Below are 22,018 nucleotides of genomic sequence, written 5' to 3'. Positions count from 1 at the left end.
CCTTACAGTGGTAATTTTAAATAAACCTTTAACATAGCAGGTTGAAAATATATAAACTTTACAGAAAATAAAGTTGTTTTCAAATGTCAGTGAAAGTAGTGTGGAACATATGTGAAGATTCATGTTCTCAAAAGCATACACCAACAACACACATAAGATGCCCCAAAATATTTATTCATTTATCTCTTAAAAAGTACATTACTCTTTAGAAAAAAAGCCTAAGAAATCTCAATACAGATTAAAGTATATCAAATCCTGCACATACTTAATTCTGATGTTTAAGTAAACATCAGTACCATCAAACCAAGCAAGATAAGACTTCTGAAGTCAGTAGCAATGAGGTACTGGGACAGAAGAAACCCTTAATACAAAGAGGTGCTTCAAAGCCTTTGAGCCAGGCAGAGCCAGAGTTCTAGAATGCGTTCAAGAACCATGAAATCTCTCTAATCCTTTTGATCTTCATATGCTGCCAAAAATGCATGAGTGTTATAACAAAGAAATAAGCATCTCAGTATACAGTTACAAACTGGTAAGCCAGTTCATCAGTTCAAAGTAGGCAAAAAAGCACAGCACTGTTCTAAAACTGAAAGAGATAGAGCTTGGGGCAGGGGGGTTGACAGGCTAGCATGAACCAATTAAGCTATTTTCTTGAAGACGTCTCTCCTTCCTCATGGTATTCAGAACCATCTCAATATAGAAGAAGAAAGAAGGAAGTTCATTATCAAAGGACAGTAAGGAATGTACTTTTTGCACTCTTGGTAAAGTTTTCAGTGTTTAGTGCAGGAAAAAGTCACTGAATGTTTATTTCTGGATGTGCACATAGGTGAGTTTACCATAACTATGTGCCAGCAGTACAATTGTATCATTAATGTGTTTCATATGTAAAGTATTAGCTGAAAATATTCTGCCTTAAATGGCTGGAGATGCATTTTTGTTAGTATCTCCCCATGTCTTTCCCTTGTTAAATACAATAATTTAACCATCTTGGTTTTACTTAGTGGTAAAAGCCATCTATTCCACTCAGTCCTAGTGATCACAGTAGGAAACATACCTCCCATCTGTCATTGGCCCCTTCAAGATTTCTAGGATGTTTCAGTCCAGGACAACTAGCAATGAGACAGACCCTCACAGTGGGGGATAATAAATAGGGACAATTGTGCAGGTGAGAAGGCTAAAGTGGGACATTACTGGTGACAAAGGAAAAGTTTACTTTAAAGGTGCAAGTGTCTATTCAGCTAAAACCTTGATAAGTGAGTCCTATATGGAATGTAGCATATGTCATAGAAGCACTGAATGTTGTCTTTGTTCCTTTTTAGGAGCATAAACACTACCTTATGTTCTCAAGTAAGAAGATGCTAATCAGACTTAGATGCAGTCGCTTAAGCAAGTGGAATGATAATGCACAAGATACACAGTTTCATGCTAAACAAGAATATGTAAACACCCAAACGAGTCATCAATTCAGATAGTACCAGACACCCCATATGGATTGTCACAACGCAGCACCATAGCAGCATTTCGATTTAAGGAACAGTCTTGCTGCTCATTCCATCACATTTACTTAACAGTGGTAGCATTAGCAGCACTGTGATTTGCTCTCTGCTTTCAATGGGTCTAGGTCCAGTTTTGGTTTCCCCACATCATTCTCTTCATTAGGAAAGGTTTTGTAGTTGGCAAGGATGTTTTCCACCAAGAATCGAGCAGCTTCGTCTATGTTGATGTTGTCCTAAAGATGTTAAAAGCAAAGAATTCAGTGATTTTTTTGAAATAGTCACACGTTCCTATTAAAAAGCTGTCCAAAACGAAAAACTTCCCTTCAGTCTCATCAGCATGACACAAACAGTTTAGATGCATCAGGTCATTGCTCACACACTTTTTTTTTTTTGAAAAAGAGTTACCAGAAAGGTTTGAGACAAAACTATTCACCCATATTACAAATTGAATACTGTGACTAATTCAGTAGGGAGTCAGGGATATAAATGTCACCTGCATATGGAAGACTCACAAATGCCAAAGTGCTTTTCTGCATCAGGACAGATCACAGGTAATTACACTGCATTGTCCATAGTGTTGTAAGGCCTTTTGGGGCCTTTTGCTGTTTTTGCTGCAGTTTGGATGCACTTATATACGTAAAAGGACCTTTTCTATGAGCCTCAAAGCCACAACTATTTTCAGGTGCTTCATCTACCCACTCTACATATTCTTATGCATGCTTTGAGAAGTACCTTCACATACACTCTAAAGAAGGTCTGTATGCAGAATACCTAGTGATGTGCTTTGTCAGGATATCCCAGTTACTGAGGGTCTAAGCTGGCCCTAATACCAAAGGGCCTTTGGCCACAGGTTTGACCTTGCCGGGCCACCTGTTACTTCACCACAGGGCTGCCATGTTTGGAACTGCTCATCTTTGGTTCTAAAGAAAATACCAGCCCTGTACACTCTTCTGTTTCTCTAATTGTAGATCTAAACTCTACATAAGCAAGGTTGGATCTTAAGAACATTTGACCCATCACTACTGCACTTTACAAGCTTGTGATTGTCAGCCACAAACTGCTTTTGGCAGTTTACAGATAGGCACTTTTCTCTGCCCAGAGCAGAGAAGGATTCTCTTCATTTTTGTGTAAAGATGTCCATAAGATATTTCTATGAATACTTATACTGTCTGCAGTTCTTTCACTTTTAATAATTCTTCCTACAGAGTGGGACCTGTATTACTGAACACTAGACTGAAGATTCAAGTATCAGTTACAGCAGAAAGGCAAAAGCAAATTAACAAGGTATTGAAGTGAGCAGGACTTGAAACCATAAACTGATTTGGCATGCTCAGAAAACAAGAAAGCTGTCCTGCATTTTTGCTAAGCTCTTTTAACTACACCTCTTCTGCATCCTAAAGTCAATCCATAACTGAGCTATGACTTATTATCTCGATTTTCCTCTGCACCAAGAACCTTGTTTTATACCATCATGTCTTAAATGCCACCTAAAATGCAAGCTATCACTTCACTTTCACATTAGGTTTTGTTCCAATGTTACTTGCATTTATTTTCACCCCATGATGAAACTTATAAATAGCAGTGTTATGGGCAGATAAAGCTTCAGGGAAGACGTAACCCAAAGCAGAACCTTGGTATTCTTTTTGAGTATAGAGAGCCTTAAAAAATGAGTTTTTAGTTTTTAGATGAGTGAGTTTGCAAATATTTGTTTCCAATGCAAACAGATTCTTAGCTAATTTAACTAGTTCTTTTCCCTGTGTATCCTTCCTTATTTCAAAGTGATCAAGAAGCAACTTTTTACTTTGTTTCCAATATTCTTCTTACAGACTTTTCTTTAAAAGAGTTGTTGAAGCATCATTGTGTGACAGTTCAGCAGCAGCAGGTACAGAAAGTAGACAAGCCAAGGGAAAAGTGGGACCTTGAGGCTTAGCTTACTTTAAGAGTAATCAGCTAAATCAGTAATCTGGTCTGTCAGCCACAGTCTTGATCTAGAGCAATCTTTCATTTTAAGAATCAGTTGAGCTTTAAGGAAATGCTGGATTTCATTTCCAACTAAGCTGCCGCAAGTTTCTCTCTGCATTGATAAGTCCACAGACTACAACTGTACAGTATATGAAATCCCTCAAAGTTAACTGTTTGAATAAAGCAGCTGTCTTTCTTAAATTGCTATACAGAACAATTTGTTTTGCATCCAGTTCAGTCTTGACATTGCCTGATAAAATAGAAAAGTGCTTTAGCAACACTGTGAGTAGGTAGTAATAAGTGAGCAAACTTTACTTCAAGTCTTGCCATTTCCTACATACGACAGTGAAGACAGAAATTATAATTTTAAAAACTGCACCTAAAGATTACCTGTATCTTTTAGATAGTTTGATCAGCGTTTAGTAGGGTTAAAATCTAAAGAATGACTCTGATCCTCATGCATGCAAGATGAAAAAAACCTATCAAACTCAGATAATCAAGATCTCCAGAAAGTTTTAAGGGTCTCTGAATTTTAGATGCAGTTCTAATCTAAACCAAATATGCCCCATCTTCCTCAGAAGTGAAGCTAGCCTGCACAACACTTCAAACTTTTGCTGAACACTGGAGATTTGACTGTCACTTCCTATACATAATTTTATTTCCTACATGATTATATTCATCCATTCTTATGCCAATACTCAAGAGACTAAAAACATGTTTCTATTATGCTCACCTTGGCAGATGTTTCAAACCATCCAACAAAGCCACCTTCTCTGCAGAACTGGTCCATCTGAGAGGGATTCTGGCTGCCATCTTTCTTCTGGTCACACTTGTTTGCAAGAAGAACAGCAGGGATAGGGCTGCCATTGGGAAGTAGTACTTTACTGTCCAAATCATGCTTCCATTTTGAAACAGCCTCAAAAGTGGAGCCTCTTGTGACATCAAAGACCACAAAAGCACCAACTGCCTCTTTGTAGTATACTCTGGTCATATTTCCAAAGCGCTCCTGGCCTGAAAGAGAAGACAGTGATCAAGTATATTTATATTGAAGCATGAACTGTATTCAGTGTAAATGGACTACTGTACCAGCTTAATTCATAAGTTTGGCATTTGGGTCTAGTCATCTAGTTCATAAAACACTGCCTCTTTTATCCTATGTCATCATGGCTAGGCTTCACGAACAAAGGTTTAGGTATATGTAAGTTCATTGTAACAGCCATTATATATATTACACCTGACAAGTCAGGTGCTGAAGGTAGTTTGCAATCCCAACTACCACTTTGAATTTTTTTTAAACTTATTTGTTGAGTAGTGTTCTTTGAGAAGTAATGCCTAAAACACTACCAGCACAGCTATACACAAATCATTCTTTCATCAAAAAATATCAAGGTTTATATCCAAATCTAGTTACTTCAGCTACAGATTTAAGCAAACTCAGCCTTTTGCTGAAGGGTGAGCAACAAGGGTTTCTGCAAGCTTCAAGGCTAACAGCCTTCAAAGCATCTTCTGAAGAAGTCACCTATATTATAGATTTTTCCTTAGGGATGAGTTCAAAAGGAGCTAGCTTAACAGTTCTAGCTAAACCTGTTATCTTTTACTTCATCTTTTAAGCCTAAGATTTTCTCTGGATCATTTTCCAACTATAGAAATTCTACAGCAATCCCAGGATTTCAAACAAGATTATTGGAATAGTTAAAAGTACGATTAATCACATTGAAAATGCAGAAAAAAAAAAATCAATCATCAGTGAGTAGACTAAAAAAAAAAAAGCCTTTTCTTATTAAGAACAACTATTATAGTCAGTATACTTGAAATGTAGAATTAGAGTTTGCCAGTTCAGTTATTCTTCTGTTTGGGCAGTCAGGCCATGATGATGTGTTTTTATACTTGAGTGTATAAAACTTGAGTGTCTATATACTTGAGTGTATACTTGAGTGTCAAGTCCTAGCACGTTGTTTTGGAAGTTTGGGCTACTAAAATAGCTTCCTGTTTTGTTTGGAAGACTTCATTGGGAAAAGTAGTCCCTGCACTTTATGATGTAGGTTTACAGTATATCATGACTTCAGTTTTTATCACTTAGTGGATATGAGATTTTGCAATACATAGAGAAAGTAGGAATTGTATTTGGAAACCTAGTTGTCCTGTTTATAAATGTTCAAGTCCACCTTTGATTAGCAAGAGCAAACAGATACAAGGAGAACTGGGTGTTATCTTCTCATAAGGAGCCAGAAATTCAATAGGTGAAGGAACTTCACAAGGGATCCTGTTCAGCAGCATGCTTTCCTAGCTCAACTGTCTCTTTTTAATATCAGTACTTCGGTGTATGATTAGCTCATTCCCTACAGACATTTTCTGAAAAGGTTGCCTAAGCAGCTGTTAGAATTGCCTGAAAGCAGCAGCAGCTGCAGTAAATTTCCAGAGAACTATGAAGAAGCTGACTTGATTTCTGGCTGTTCCCTTTAAAGTACAATGCTGCATAAAACAGCATCGGTAGATAGCATATTCTTCAGAATGGAAATGACACATGAATTACTTCACTACCAGCTAATTACTGCATATGAGAACAAGCAGCATCCAAGAGGAAAGCTCTGATCTCCCTATTCAAAGCTCAAGTTTTGAGGCAGAATTTATGCCATGGATTCTAAGGCCAGGCACCAAGACTGCATCTCTGAGACTATGACACTGGAAGAGCCACATTGCTAATACAAGTCTCCTAAAGAGTGTAACTCCCTAGGTCTTTCCAGGCTGGACTCTTATGCCTAAAGGGTATTTTTGGTATAGCCTTACTGCAAACTGTTGTACCATGTGACCACAGTTTTCACAAATCAAAGACCATTAGCAAAGAGTTAGACCAGAAGGTTTTTACTACTTCTGGAGGCCAATTGTGTCACTTCCAAAGAAGCTTTACCTTTCAACTGTGGGGACTTTGTTTTTTTGTTTTGTTTGTTTTTTTTTTTAAATGGAGTTCTACACTCAAATTTAGTTATATTAAGCCAGTCACTGCATGGGGTACCGCATAAGCAATGAAGAGCTCCTTGTAAGCTTCCCCTCTGTTTAGCTGTCAGTCTAACCACCAATTCCTGCCATTTGGGAACACTTCGGACTATGCTAAAGTGCTTGAGTCCTGTGTCCAATTCAGATAGTATATCCCTTCACATCATAGGGCAGATCCACAAAACAAACAAGTGTAATCTCAAGGTCTACAATGCTCTATACCAACTCAGTCTTCTACAGAAAAAGTTCTTCAGCCCTGAAATGGTGCAGAAATGAACACCACTTGCTGTTATTTACACGAGACTGAACATGAATCTGAAGCAGCAAGGGAAACAGTCTCATTAGTCCTCCCTAATGGAAAGCTGGGGGGCTTTCGATCTTTAATTAACGCTGTAAGTTCTTCCAAAAACTTGCTGAACATTTACATAAGGAAATTAAGTTTTATTGATTAGTTGCAGAAAGGGTTGCTATACTGTTACTAGCAAGGAGTACACAGCACAATCACTACATATGAAAAGTAAGTTATTTCAGAATAGCAGAAAAGGTTATCAGGCAGTTACCATTTCTCAGATAGCTGAGCATGTTGTAGGTAAACATGGCTGCAATCAGTTACCACAGTGAAGGACATCACCATTGACTGAATCCCTTCCTGCCTACTGCCCTCCCATCCAAAACAGCTTTAAAGAAACACAGCTAGCAAGGCAACCATACTAGCCTCCTGTAGCAATAACCTTTGCCAAAACATGCACAACAGTGCATTTAAGGTGTACAAAAGAGGTCAAATTAGTACAGCATTACATATAATCTTTCAAAGAAAAAAAGTTACAAAGTATAGCTCACAACCAAACTTGACAAAGTCCTGAACACCACCAAATGGCTTCTCCTAGAGAAGTACCAGGGGACCTAGCCTTTGCCAGAAACTCTGATCATCACTCAGGTAAGTTTTTCTATTCCATTTCCAAGAAAGTCCCAACATTTTACCATAGTCTGTCTTCCCCACCCACCTGGCCCAATGCTTTTACACACAATGAGCTGGAGAGCTGCACTAACCAAGGTTGCCTGGCAGGTGGTTCCTTGACACTGGTGACTTCTCATGCCCCAGTATCTCCCAGCCTACATGAAGCTTCAACACCCTGCAACCGTCAGCCAGATATGCTGTACCAGAGAGGCAACAACAGGTTTGCAGCAGAACTACCAGTTCAGACCAACTGAATCCCATCATGGCCTCACCAGGAAAGGCCACTGTAAATGAGGTTGTGCTGCTAACTTGAAGACTCAGGAATTCTAGAATAATGCAGATGCCTTGTACAAGGTTAGCCTTGTACAGTGGTTTTTCTCAATGCGTACGACAGCAGTTTTGGTAGGAATGCAAGCCTGCGGGGATGTTACTTTGTACTCTATAGCAACCACTTTAGAGACCATGGGCTTCAGCTGTCCAGAACAATCATTTAAGTATTATTTCCAGCAGGCTTTATTGACAGAATTTAAAACTCTTATAGTACTCTCTTACAGTTTTAGATTTGGAAAAACATTAATACATATTTTTCCACAATTTTAATTTGAGTGAAAGTAGAAAACTTACGTGCATTATCAGCATGAAAATTTCCATCTTTAGGTATAAGATTTAAGCTTTATGTTAGAAGGATTTAATATCTCCCTTAAACACACATAAGCTCACTATCATTGTATTTCTAGAGATAAATGCCTTTTAATAGGTCAAATACAGCCCAGTATGAGTGCCGCCTTTTCTTAAGTAACCCAAACTCCAAACCAGTTTATTAAAGAGCTGTTTTCACCTCTAGAATTCATTCACTAACAAGAAATCTGACCTGAATACTAGCTTACAACTGCTTTTCCATTGTGTCTGGAGGCCTAAGGAGGATGGATATACTCTATTTCATAGAAAGAAGACAGAAACAAGAGGTAAGAGTTTTGTTTAGTAAAAGGCATATGGCATGAGGCAGGAAGAGAATTCCATTTCAACTAAGAGGAATTTCTTTACAATCGTGTCACTACTGACAATGCACATGCTAAGCTTCTCTTAGGGGGATGAAGAATATTCAAGACCGACTTTTGAAAATTTAACAGGACTTTCAGGCAGACCTTTTGCGAGTGCTTTTTTGCTTGCAAAAAACCAAAAAAAACTCATACAGAAAAAGCAAACTGTAGAACACACTACTCCTCCAAAGTCAAGTCTAATCATCATTCTCTTTGTTCTTAAAACTAAATGTCTCAATTTCTGCCATGCATAGTTAAGAGATTTGTCACGCCCCTTCCTATGTCCAGCAGGATGTTTGCTGTACTCATTTCACCATGTGTGACAATAGTCTTGAGCAATGCAGAAAGAGGATCATACCCCCAGAGGAGAAAAAGGCTAAAATTGATCAGATTAAACTAGACTTAAAATCTCCAGTGTGTATAAACTTGGAAAGAAGAGGGAAGGAAGAAAACTACTTGCTTACTACAACAGTATAGAAAGGACATCACAAGACCAACTATTCTGGTAGGTCTACTGCCTTGACATAAACCTGATGGTACCACAAAATATACTTTGTGTTTTAGGGATTCAGGTATAAATGAGGAGCTAAGCTGCGGGACAGTCACAGGGATCAGAGGTTTTATTCAGAGGTGTGGAAGTGACTGCACGCTATGCCAAGTTTTGCATTCTCAACCACAAAATTTTCACATCTAAATGACTCTGCACATATTGTCACCATATTGTCCAGTAATTGCAACAACCTTAAGTGAAATACTTGCACAATAACATACACCAGGAACTAATACAGTTGCCTACAGCAACACTACAGGAATAAAGTTGAGTTTAGAACTGTATCAGAATTTGGGAGCTATTATTACTCTCCAGTTTACATTGTAATGGGGGATGAACTGTAAGTTAAAAACTACATGAAAAAAATATGGCCAGGTTTGAAGCTTTATCTTTGTCCCTTACTTCACAGCAAAAGATAAGTTATCACTGTAAAAGTCAAAAAGAGTGTCAACCTTGCCTTGAAGTGAGTGCATTTTAAATAGTTTCTACAGCAATCTTTCCCAGTGTAAGGAAGAAACAATAGTGTCCTGTTTGTTACAGAAGTGACTTATTGTGGCAGTTGTTTCCTACAGTTAACAAAATATACCCTACAATCATACCATTATTTCTGCTCTTAATTCTTCCTACATGATGGGAATCAGGGCTAGAAAAAGCAATTTAAATGTAAAAGTGACTGTTCAATATGCACAATATTGAGTTTGTCAGGGTCCCTTCTCCCAAATTACTTACTATATTTGTAAATCTTAATATGTAGTTTATATGAACTAATAGAACTTATTCAAAGAGCATAAAAGGGCCTATCTAGAAGAAGCTTCCCCAGCTGTTTTTTTTGTTATGAAGGTGACTGTTGCTTTACCTCTGTCAATACCAACAGTATAGCAAGAGTCCCCCTACCTTGTATAAAATCTATGCTTAATCATATCTGAAGCCACACAACTCAAAACAGAATTGTTTTAGTTGCATTTAAACTCTTAATATCTCATCCAGAATACCGATGGACAACTGGACAAAGTTCTTCAAAGTTCTTATCTCGCAGATGTGACTAATAGTTTTAGAATCCTCCAGAAGCTGTTTCATTAATGAGGAAGAAAAAGATGACCAAGGGTTATAAAACCCTGAAAACTGGAAAAATTATGGAACAAATAGTTTTTTTCATCGAAGTAACATTAGTTCAAGTCATCTTTAACAGGCTAATCAGCTTAATGGGTAGCCAGAGCTCAAAATATGATTTTAAGAAGTTTGGCAGTTCCACATCAAATAATCTTAAACCACAGAGGTATAGTCTAGTCTATGTTCCCCCAAAAGTCAATATACAACTACCTGAACAGTTTTACTCCAAAGTTGTTTGCTGCTGTATTGACCACTGCAATAAAGTTTTGCATTTTTTTTTTCCTAGACCCCATAATACAGAGTTACCAAAAGCCTGATAAACAGCGAAAAGTCCTTAGTTTATAAATAAAGTCAAACAGCTCTCACCAATTTTATCCTTCAGAATACTGAAGACGAGAATTCAAATAGTTGAAAAGGCAGTTTAAGTTCAAGGAAGAAAGAAGGAATCTGCCACACAGGAAAAGTTTTATCTATAAAACCAAGGCAAGCCCCCTCAAAACTATCCAGCAATACTGCACTAGTAAAGAAAACAAACAGCAGATCTAGTGAACCAAATTCAGTTAGATCAAAATGCATAGAAGTATTATCCTGTTAGTGCATTTCACATAACTATACACTGCAGTGAACAGGATGCTTATTAAGCTATAGTGACTTGTTGTAATAAACCATTTTTAGTCTGGACATACTTAAACATTCTCCTTCCATTGTGTGAGGGGTTCTCAGATCAGCTATTTACCATGACCACTAATAGTCACTCATACCAAAATTCAAGAAGGGTCACTAGAGACAGTCAGACTAACTTTAATTTGACTGCCAAAACCATGGCTCTTAGGTCCTTGCTATCAACTACTCTGACCTTATTGGTCACACAGCATACAAGCACAGTGCTAGTATCTGGGCTTCAGGGCCAAACTCCACAAGTTAATATTTTCAGTCACTTTTCAGGACCATGAGACATTTGTGCTTTTATTCAACCTAGACAGCAAAAAATCCACAACTGAACAATAAGTGAAACACCTTTTCTTTTTTCCAGGAACAGCTAAGAGGCATTGCCTCGTTTACTATTCCAACTCTCAAATAATGTCATTCAGTGCAACTGATTTTAGCTGAAGCACCATCCAAAACAACTGGGCACATAGACCAATCATCTTGCTGAGTTAGAACCACCATCACTTTCAAAACTTACTTAAGCCCTTAGGAGCTACATGCAAGAAGAGACCACACTTTGGATGCTAGCTGGATGTTTGGCACAATACAGTAAATATCCAGAACTGCCCTGAGGATGCATCTCCTAGTTCTTCAGACATCTAATGTACATTTGAGCATCACCAGGATCAGGAGCTGACCAAGATTCCCTTCTAGAGCAATAATAAACATGCTACTGGCAGGTTACCATTGCTGACAGCCTTCCTCCATCTTTCCGAACCAGCACATCTTGTCCCAGAACTGTCTTACCTAATTAGATTGGATCTGTTATTCTGCAAGAAGTAGGTTAACCAAACCACTGTCAATATTACCACTCATGTTCAAGTGTGTCTACCTGCTTTTTCCCATGGATAGCAGCCATAGATTGAGAGTAGGCAGACCCCAAGACTGTCAGTCCTAGATAGCTCTCCACTCCTCACTCTTACCCATCTCGGCTATTAGTGCAAAGTTGCCATATGTTAAAACCAGAGGTGTTGAACAATACATTTATCTAATGACATAGACAAAGGGATTGAGTGCACCCTCAGCAAATGTGCAGATGCCACCAAGCTGAGTGGTGCAATTGACACACCTGAAGGATGGGATACCATTCAGTGGGACCTGGACAAGCTTGAGAAGTGGGCTCATGGGAATCTCATGAGGTTTAACTAGACCAAGTGCAAGGTGCTGCACCTTCATCAGGGCAACCCCCAGTATCAATACAGGCTGAGGGATGAACAGATCGAGAGCAGCCCTGGGGAGAAAGACTTGGGGGTGCTGGTGGAGGAGCCAGCAATGTGCACTTGCAGCCCAGAAAGCCAACTGTATTCTGGGCTGCACCAAAAGCAGTGCAGCCAGCAGGCTAAGGGAGGTAATTCTGGCCCTTTACTTTGCCCTTGTGATACCCTACATGGAGTATGGCATCCAACAGCAAGAGCACTGAGATGGCAAGTGTTCAGAAGCTAGACACCTGATTTCCACTACAAACTCTGACCACATCTATCATCCTAATAGAAAAAGCATAACATTCTCTCTCACAAAGACAGAATGTCTTCCTCCAGCAATTGGACAGATCTTACAGGGAATTTTACAGCAAGACTGATAAACTTTTCATTGCTACCCATAGCCTTGGGCTAATCTAATGATTTAACTGTCCAAAGTGAGTTTAGCACCTTACTATCTTGTCTTTAAGAAGTTTAGAGGCAATACCCTGCACTTACAGTTCAATGGGGTTTGCCCAACATCAAGCATATAATATGCAGCAGTATGACAGTTGTATTTGTACAAGAAAGTTCCACCTATTTTGCTTGCATCTCTGCTAAATAGCAAGCAAGAGAGAAAGTCCCTGTTTAAGCACTAGATTTCCATCCCCAGAAGAGCAGAGTTCAACCAAACTAAATGATTTCTAACTAGCTGTCAAATGCAGCACCTATGGAACAATTCTCATTGCATTAGTATACAAAAAAAGTTGACAGTCCAATTAGTGCCAGTAACAGCATGAATTCATACTTCCTACATTGCTTTAACAAGACTTGCCCAAACAAGTAATGGTCAGAGTTAAGCTATTTCCTGCCTGACACCTTCTAATCCATATCCTTTGGTGCACTGCCATGCAGCCAGAGCTGCACTGTGTACTTAACGGTGATGCTTCATGGCACTACAGCATTACAAAGGAGAACAATTCTAAAGTCAGTCTGTCTCAAGAACAACTTTATCACGAGATTTAAAAAATGTTAATCTCTAAAATGGTCAATGTGTCATGGCACATTGTGTGTGATTGGAATTTTGTATCAAATAGCTGCCACTTTACCCAGTACTCTAGTCAAGGAGCATTTAAAGAATAAGTTCCCATAAGCTGTTTGCAGTGACATTCAGAGGCTGCTTTTAAATCTATTATTTGAAAAACTTCTAAAATCCATACAATAAGGAATATTGGTTTTCATTACCTGCTAATGTAGAAGACACTGCTATTGAAAGTTTGCCAGCCTTCTAAACAGAGTTCAGGCATTTATTTCTAAAAAAGCTCTATAAATCCCTGAAATTCCATCATTTTTCAAAATGTAATATAATCCCATTTATCCTTTTTCTGTGTTTCCATAGCCAGATGAGAACTTCGAACACTGAGCATTCTACCACAGGCTGCTTGAGAAGCATGCTGTGCTTTGTAGTCACTGCTTACTGCTCCTCATGTTAGATGTGCAAGAATTTCACAAGAGATATTCTGATGCTTTCATGGAAAAATATAAACAGAAATTCCCTTACTGCAAATCACTTCCTTCTAACATGGCATATCATGGTTGAACTTCTGAAGCAAGTATTTGGAGGGAACTGTTTACAGCAGACTACAAGAGCAAGGCAATGGTTACCACAGGAGTTCGTGGAAGATCTCTGACAGCTTGAGATTGAATCTCAGTGGCTGAAGGGAAGAATCTTGGCTTTCTTACAGCATGCTGGAGCCTCTTCTGAAACCAGGCTGCTAGGATTATTTTCTTTCCTGTATTTCACAGGTAATCAGTTGAGAACTATCCCTCTACAGCATTTGCAAGCTCATTGTACTCCTCGCTGTGCACTTCAGTAACACCCTGTCCTAGTGTGCATACAAAGAAAATCAAACTGGTAAGAGGTAAAGTGGAAATGTAAATAAGGTGAAGCACCAAGATTCTGAAGCTACAACACTGATGCAAGGAGAGTTGATAAAGCTTGATTTACATTCATGTAAACTCCATGCATTAAAAAAAAGTATATATTCAATATTGTCTATACCAGTTTGTCTCTGAAGGATAATGTGCTTGACTTGTCAAACCAGCTTAATTTCTGACTGCTTGAGTCAGTATTACATGAAAGGCAAGAATTTAGCTAATACTTGCCTCAGAACAGCTTATGATCCACATAAGATAATTATTTCTGCAAAGCTTTCTAGTTTGTTTTATAACTGAATACAAAAATTAGTTATGTTGTGTGATATATACTGTTTTCCCTCCTCTCTACTTTATTGCACATAAGAATTTAAGGTAGCCCCTCCACCATTTGAGTGGTACAAATTTGAGGTACATCCATCCATCCATCCTTTATTCTCTGTATCAGAGTATTAGCAAAGCATTTTTATTGTGATCTTGTAAAAAGCACAAAGCTTCTGAACAACTGCTGTGACATGAACCTTTGCTATTTGGAAATAAGGCTGAAGCATCATCTATCCCATAGAGTTAGCTCAAGCACTAAGTTCCTTTTTCATCATTGACAGAAACTAAGAGTACCTGCATGACAAATACTCTGAACTTTCTTTTAAGCCTGCAATAGATTACATGGTCTTCTAAAAACACATCTTTAACCCCATTTCTTGTAGAACATGTAGAAAACCCTATGAGGAAATTTTAAGCTTATTTCCAAGACACTCAAAGAACATCTGTCTCAATTCTACCATTTAACTGTAAGTTAACTGAAAAGTCCTGCCTTGCATAATCAAAATTACCATACTAAACTACCTTACAACACCAACTTCACCACAGCAGCACTTCCCACATGCTTATGGAATTCCATCAGCACACTGGCTTTAAGTTTAGCTCAAGACAACATACGCAGTACTTGGAGTTCCTACATAGCATAGTACTAAGCAAAAGAACCTTCACTGATATGATTTGGTACCCCACTGATAAAACACAAAAAGCCCTTCATCAGCAAGACCAATAACTATACCTCGCTTGAGAGCATTTAATTAAAAGTGCACCTAAACAGAGGAATTCCTGAAAAAGAAAACATCCAGAATTTGTTTATATTCAAGGATGTCTAAAAGCTGGAAACAGACCAATAAACCCCAAGTTTAAACATGTTCAGCATTTATTTGGATACTTTGCTGCAGAGCTCCAAGCACAGCCAGTCATTCTCAACTGATTTCTCATAACCCTAATCCAGCTATTCCAGAAGAGCCATAAGAAAGGACACCCACACAAGGTTTCCCACAGAGGGGTGGTTTCTAGATGGAAACATTCAGTACACCTTCAGTTCTGTTTCTTGCCTCTACTGCTTCTATGTCAGTATTCAAAATCTTTCAACATGATCAGGTCTTCTACTTCCCCTCTTCAAACTTTATCTGCTAGTCTTGCATGTTTCCAGCCAACACTATCTTTACATAAATTTTCTCTTATGAGATTTATATTTAAACATGTGTGAACAGGAAGCATTCAGAAATTAAGTCACAAGTCTTTCATGTCTTCTTCATGAGTCTGTAGACAGTCACATAAAAGATTCTCCAACCCTGACTGGGAGTTTTCTGACCTGCATCCTCTGCTAGCAAAATGATAGCACTCCCATCTCCACATGAAGGCAGCTGCATCTGGAACCTTCATCACCATATAAACTAGGAAATAACCTCAGAGAAAACTTACCAGTTTCTGAAAAAGGTTGGAGCTCCAAGTTCCACATACATTTCTCATGCAGTTATCTATGTGCAGGTTTTTCACTCATAACATATCTTTATAAGTGAGGAAAAGCTCCCCCACAGTTGGGGCCAGGTTATGAGTGGATTGTCCTGCCTCCACCCTATGCTCACTTGTGCTAGGCACGCAGCTAAGCAATTTTTTTCATGGTTTCTTTGCAGGAGTTGCCATTTTAATCCCTTCAAAATGTGTTGCGGGTAAGGACAAGTTGTTACAAGAATACCTTGACTACCTTCAGAGACTGCTGCCTCCAAGCTCTTCATACTTGAGAGACTCCTCTGCAAAGCAATTGAAGAGTATATGTCTCTATGGCACAGAGCTGTGTATGGATATGAAATGGCAGAAGTTTTCTGGTTGCTCCCTGCATTAATGTCACTTAAGGCTTATTTTAGACCTTACTTAAAAAATAAGTTAAATCAGTCCATAATTCAAGAAACAAGTTAATGACCTGGTACACAGAAGCAACTTGGCAGTCTTATGACATGCCAGTGGCACAAAAGCAGACAGAGAATAACTGGAATATAGAGCTGCTTGAAACTAAGGGTTTTCACATGGAGGTACACTATCTCACATACTGGGACAGCCTGAATGCCTTTGAAAGTCAACCACATCCATGGTTTCCTGAATTCTTTCCCATTTCTCATGGCTTCCTATAGATAAGAGCAAGTAAACTTTCTAAATAAGTTAGAAGTTTAACATGAACTCACATATCTAACACTCATTTGTGAGTGTTAGAAAAGATGGGTTCTTTCAGCTCTTCTTCAACTTAGTATTCAGCCAAAATACTTTGTCTGATTTCTCCATCCTCTTGGGGACTGGTATATACCTTTAGTTAGAGTTCAGATCTTCTCAAAGAGACAAACAAGGTTTTAGTAATAAATTTGCATGCTACGAGTCTTATCATTCAACTCCTGAAAGCATGTAGAGCAAATTTAGACCACCAAACTACAGTACCTCCTCTTCTGTTTGGCCTATTTCATAGCCACACTCTTCCACTTAAAGCATTACTTCTTTTGAAATAAATATTTTTACAAGGAAATTCTAATACAGTCCTGGAAGAAGGATGTTATTACACTGAAGTTAATTCAGAATTGCTCAGCCAAAGCTTTTAAATCAAATTTGTCTACCAGTTGCCATTAGTGGCATCCTTCATGAGAAGCCAAGCTCAAGTGGTCATCTATGATCTTTACCACTCCTGCCGTCCAGCAATTTGCATGATTGTACAGGCTGATGTGAGTGACAGTGATAGTCAATGTGATCATAAAGCGGCAGCTAATGCTACTCAGTTGCTGGTTTCATTAGATCAGATCAAAAGTTTCTATGATATAGAAAATCCTTAAAGTGTTCTCTCAGTATCACCTAAGTTTCATCAATAGGCTAGATACACCTCCTGACCACGTTGTGGTCAGCGCAGTATACTCATTAACACAGCATGTTTGTCAAGTAGCAATCTCTAGTGTATTGAAACAGACTATAAAAGAGCTTCCATATCATTAGGATTTCTTTGTTTTGCATCTCTTTACCACAATGACTCATTCCTATGTCCTATTTATTTTGCCAATCATTTATGCCCTTTGATCAAGGCGGTTAACCTGTTTCTAACACTTTCAGAATTTATCCAGAAAGAAATTGATCACTACTTCACACATCAAGATTTAAAAAAAAAATAAAAAAAAAAATATAACAACCAAACAAAACACCCAGGAATAATGCCTAAGGGCAGCTAAGGTTTAGAAGCTTTGCTCCTGTATGAACATGCATGTAATCTATCCAGCTTTTTTCAGAATACTTCATGCTGTAACCAAAATAATTTGACAGTGACTGATCAGTCTTACTCCCAAGTTTTTTCATGTCCATTATTCAAGAAGTTAAAATTGGTGTCTAAAAACTAAAATGCGTAACTCTGAAATACATAAGTCTATGTACAACAGTACGCTTCCTCTCCCTTCATCACTTCACATCCCCTCCCTTTTGCTGCTGCTGCAAAAATTTGCATTAGTTTGTACCTTACAATAAGGCGGCTATTTTTAGAAAAAAAAAAAACATAGGCAGTGTACCATTGTCATGCTCCATTTGATAGAATTATCTTATCACTAAAAAAAAAACCAAACCAAAAACTAAAACAAATCCTCAGCTAGCACAAGAATTTGAAGTCACCCAGGAACCTGCTGCATTGCAATACACAGCACAACATAGCACAGTATCTGCATTATGGTCTTAAGCTGATGAATGAACTAGATAGTCAGTTCTCGGCATTGACTTAAGTACAAAACCTTTAGATCAAAACCAAAACCTTAGATTGCTGCACCCAGGTCTTTAAGGAGACCTTTTTATGATGAACTGTTATGTACACTGATCTAGTGAAAAAGAAGCATCATCATCAATCATAGAATTGACCGTGTTGGAAAAGACCTCTGAGATCATCAAGTCCAACCCTTGATCCAACACCACCGTTGTTACTAGACCATGGCACTAAGTGCCAAATCCAGTCTCATCTTAAGAACCTCCAGGGATGGAGAATCCACCACCTCCCTGGGCAGCCCATTCCAATGCCTGATTCCTCTCTCTGTAAAAAATTTCTTCCTAATATCCAATGTAAACCTCCTCTGGCACAGCTTAAGACCATGCCCTCTTGTCCTACTGCTGGTTGCCTGGGAGAAAAGATTGACACCCATCTGGCTACAACTTCCTTTCAGGTAGTTGTAGAGAGTGATGAGGTCTCCCCTGAGCCTTCTGCATGCTAAGCAATCCCAGCTCCCTCAGCCTCTCCTCACAGGACTTGTGCTCCAGTCCCTTCACCAGCCTTGTTGCTCTTCTCTGGACCTGCTCCAGCGCCTCAATATCCTTCCTGAACTGAGGGGCCCAGAACTTGCCACAGTACTCCAGGTGTGGCCTCACCTGCGCTGACTACAGGGGAAGAATCACTTCCCTGGTCCTGCTGGCCACACTGTTCCTGATCCAGGCCAGGATGCCATTGGCCTTCTTGGCCACCTGGGCACACTGCTGGCTCATGTAATCTCTCTTTCTATGCATAAGGGTTAGATTTTAATTCAGAAGCCTTTCTAAATGCATCAAAATCAATTCAGCACCATATTGCTTGGAGGGAAGTCACATGTAACATTACTTACCATAAGATTCAGATCTCTTCAAGAGATCTAAAGCTGTTTGTCTGCACACACCAAAAGACAAAATTATCTACGTTGAGCTGTTGAAAGCCAGAAGATGGCTGGGGTGATGAGTTAAAAGGGAATGACTATCACATGCTCAGGCACTGTGCTACACACTTCAATAAAGTGCTTTAGAGAATATGTTCTATGACTATATAGAAGCCATCTTCAACTTAGTTTTTTAACGAATAACTTCAATATAAATCTGCTGACATCTTCAGGTATTTGGAAATATTCCTGACTGTGTACATAAACAACTTCAGAACACAATCCCAGGCTGAGGACTTCAGCAGTTTTAAGACCATCAAATAACTCATATGGATATTAAAACACTCTTTATTTTAATTACTAACTCTGAGATGTCAAGTGCTATAGGAGTCCAAATTGTCACTCTCATGCTGGTTAAGCACATGCCAATCAAAAGTGATTAAGTCTAAGATTACTTCCCTTCTTGGTCTTATTTTTTTTATTGGGGGAAGAACCCTCAGCCCCTTGAAAACAGAATAGCCTGAACTACCAGATTAGACTAAGAGTTTGGAGTGCAAATTGCAGAACAGTTGTATCTTCCCATTTTTGCTAGGGAAAGACTAGCCAGGGGTTTCATACAAAAGTACTATGAAATAAGAAAAATATTTCAGTGACAGGAAAAAATTTAATTCTTCAATCTATCAAATATTAGCACAAGCTTCCAGGGATTAATTAGAAGCTCTTAACTCAGTCTTTACTTATAAGTTTCAAAAACACGCTAAGGGCAATAATCAAGAGTGAAAAATACTGTCTTCTGGATCTTGAAATTAACACATGGATATATTGATGTAACAAAGAACCTATTTACATTTTGGGAAGTTCTAAGTTACAGCTAAGTTTCTGCCTATCCTATTGAAATAGGTTGCTTTGGAAAAACATACAGCCTGCCCCAGGCTCAGTGATAAAGGACTGAAAAGAAGTCAAATGCAAGCATGGCAGCCTGCCAAACCCCAGAATCCTGATAGCCTCCCTTCTCCTATCTTTGGAACCCCAGACTTGCTAAAACATACCCAGGGGATTGCAGCAGCTTGTACTGATACTGTTAATTGATTTACAGAAAGTTAAAGCTGATCCACAAAAGGAACACATCAGAAGAGAAAGCTTGCCAACATTTTACATGCTCTTCAAAACAGCAATTACAAAATATTTTCATTGGCCCTACAGGCCAGCAGCAGAAAGATACATGGGGTGTTTCGGTATATGGCAGTAAGAAGCAGGCTTTTTAGTCTGAGGAATCACATTTGTAGTGTTTTAGAGCAGAAAGAAGAGAAGCTGATGTACAGCTGGTCTGCCACAGGGCTACAGCAGCCACACATTACACTTCCTCATTTCTGAGTTTCCAGTGATAAGGCACAGAGTTAATGGAAACAGTAACTACCAGGTTTTTTTCCTTGTGTCTTCCAGTAGCGTAAGTTTAAACACCAGGATTTGAAATACATTTTCATATCCAAAATTGGATATATTTTGAACATGGCAGACATGGATGAAGAGAGCTGCAGGTTCACATCTGGGCTGCACACAAAACCAGAAATACAATACCAACCAAGGTGATTAAGGAGCTGACAGGACAGACTTCTTACAAGGCCACAGCAAAACAGAGATTGTTCTATGGCATTTAACACTCCAGCATAAGAAGAGTTAACCATGGTAGGTATACAGTTGGAATCTTTGAAATAGAGGTGTTAAATAACAGTTTTGAACTAGAGGAAAGGAATGATGCACAGTTTGCACAAGTGAGCAGGGTTTTTCTGCTTCCACACGCTCAAAGTACCTTTCTAATACACAAACTCGTTATTTGAATGTAGAGCTAAGCATAACAGAAGTTCCATTCCCTCACTCCTCGTTTCAGGGACATAAGTTACTTTTAAATCAAGGATGTGGCTCCAAACACACAAAGTTTAACATACTTCTTTGAGGACAATTTTAGCTATTTGAGTTACCTTTAACCTGTAAAGCATGCTTACTAAACATAACCTACTTGGAAAAGATATTTATTTCTTCTAGATGCATTACAGAGCCTTAGCCATGAATTGATTTCAGCAGTAGCTGTAACCAAGGCCACTAGCGTCCAGACAAGCAGGTCAGGAAGAGTAATACGAGCAGGAACCCTCCGGGAGCTGTGGATCCGGCAGTCAGAGCAAAGCAGCTGCTTGAGGACTGCTACAAAACCCCGGGCCAAGCCAAGAGCCCCACAACGTCAGTTAACATCAGCACACAGAGCTGCTAAAAAGCCAAAAACTTCACTCCCACGTCAAGACCTCCCTCTACTTATGCCTCAAGGCAGGCAAGAGAGGTTGCATGTAACAGGGGGAAGGAGAAAAACAAGAAAGCAGATTTCACTGTCAAAATACACTTCCGTCCGCAGAGGCCGTGACTCGGGCCCCCAGTAGCCAGGTTCACAGCACCCTCGGGGCTCACCCTGCAGGGAGAAGCCCGCCTCGTCCCGTACCTGCTATATCCCAGAGCTGCAACCGCACCAGGGTCTTGCTGTCCCAATTGATGACTTTGAGCGCGAAATCCACGCCGATAGTGGCCCGGTAGTGCTGAGAGAAGAGCTGGTGCACGTACCGCTTGATAATGCTGGTTTTCCCCACACCCAGCTCCCCGATCACCAGCACCTTGAAGAGGTGCTCCCGACACTCCGGCACGCCGGAACCCGCTCCTTCCCCGCCGGCCATCCTCGGCCCTCCCTCCCGTGGAGTGCGGCGGAGAGGCCGGGCTGCCGGGGCCGCGACTCTCCCGCTTCTAAACTTTCCCAACTAGCAACTTTCCTCCAACTTTCTCCAGCCGGCTCCCTACAGGGCCGGCCCTCCCCGGGCGGGGGAAGACGGAGCAGGACAGATGGAGGAAAGGAGAAGGGAACCCCAAGCACCACCTGACTGCAGTCACAGGACGCGGAAACTCCGCGGGCTTATACCAGCCCGGGGGAGGGCGGTGGGGAGGGGCAGGGGGCGGACCTGGCCCGCCCCGCCGCTCCGGGATACCGGGTGGGAATCGGGGCACAGCACGGCAGGAGCAGGTTTGCGTGAATCCCAGAAGCTGCCTCGGCTCCACGTCCGCCAGAGCGGGCGGGATGGGCTGGAAGCACTCGGGGAGAGC

At 39.8% G+C, this 22,018-nt stretch overlaps 1 protein-coding gene across 1 annotated transcript; it reads right to left on the bottom strand.

Annotated features, from left to right (window-relative positions):
* Window positions 1–153: 153 nt before the first annotated feature.
* On the bottom strand, window positions 154–21,806 carry RAB32 (RAB32, member RAS oncogene family). Its single transcript, XM_064649062.1, has 3 exons — window positions 21,369–21,806; window positions 4,189–4,466; window positions 154–1,726 (listed from the first exon to the last, which is right to left on the bottom strand). Exons 1-3 carry the CDS (start codon window positions 21,595–21,597, stop codon window positions 1,577–1,579), a joined length of 657 nt encoding a protein of 218 aa, XP_064505132.1. The 5' UTR covers window positions 21,598–21,806; the 3' UTR covers window positions 154–1,576.
* Between the last annotated feature and the right edge of the window lie 212 nt (window positions 21,807–22,018).

This window comes from Pseudopipra pipra, chromosome 3 (genome assembly GCF_036250125.1).
Source record: "Pseudopipra pipra isolate bDixPip1 chromosome 3, bDixPip1.hap1, whole genome shotgun sequence".
Classification (NCBI taxonomy): Eukaryota; Metazoa; Chordata; class Aves; order Passeriformes; family Pipridae; genus Pseudopipra; species Pseudopipra pipra.
The sequence above is the reverse complement of the archived record's forward strand: the minus strand, read 5'-3'. Positions and strand labels throughout refer to the sequence as shown.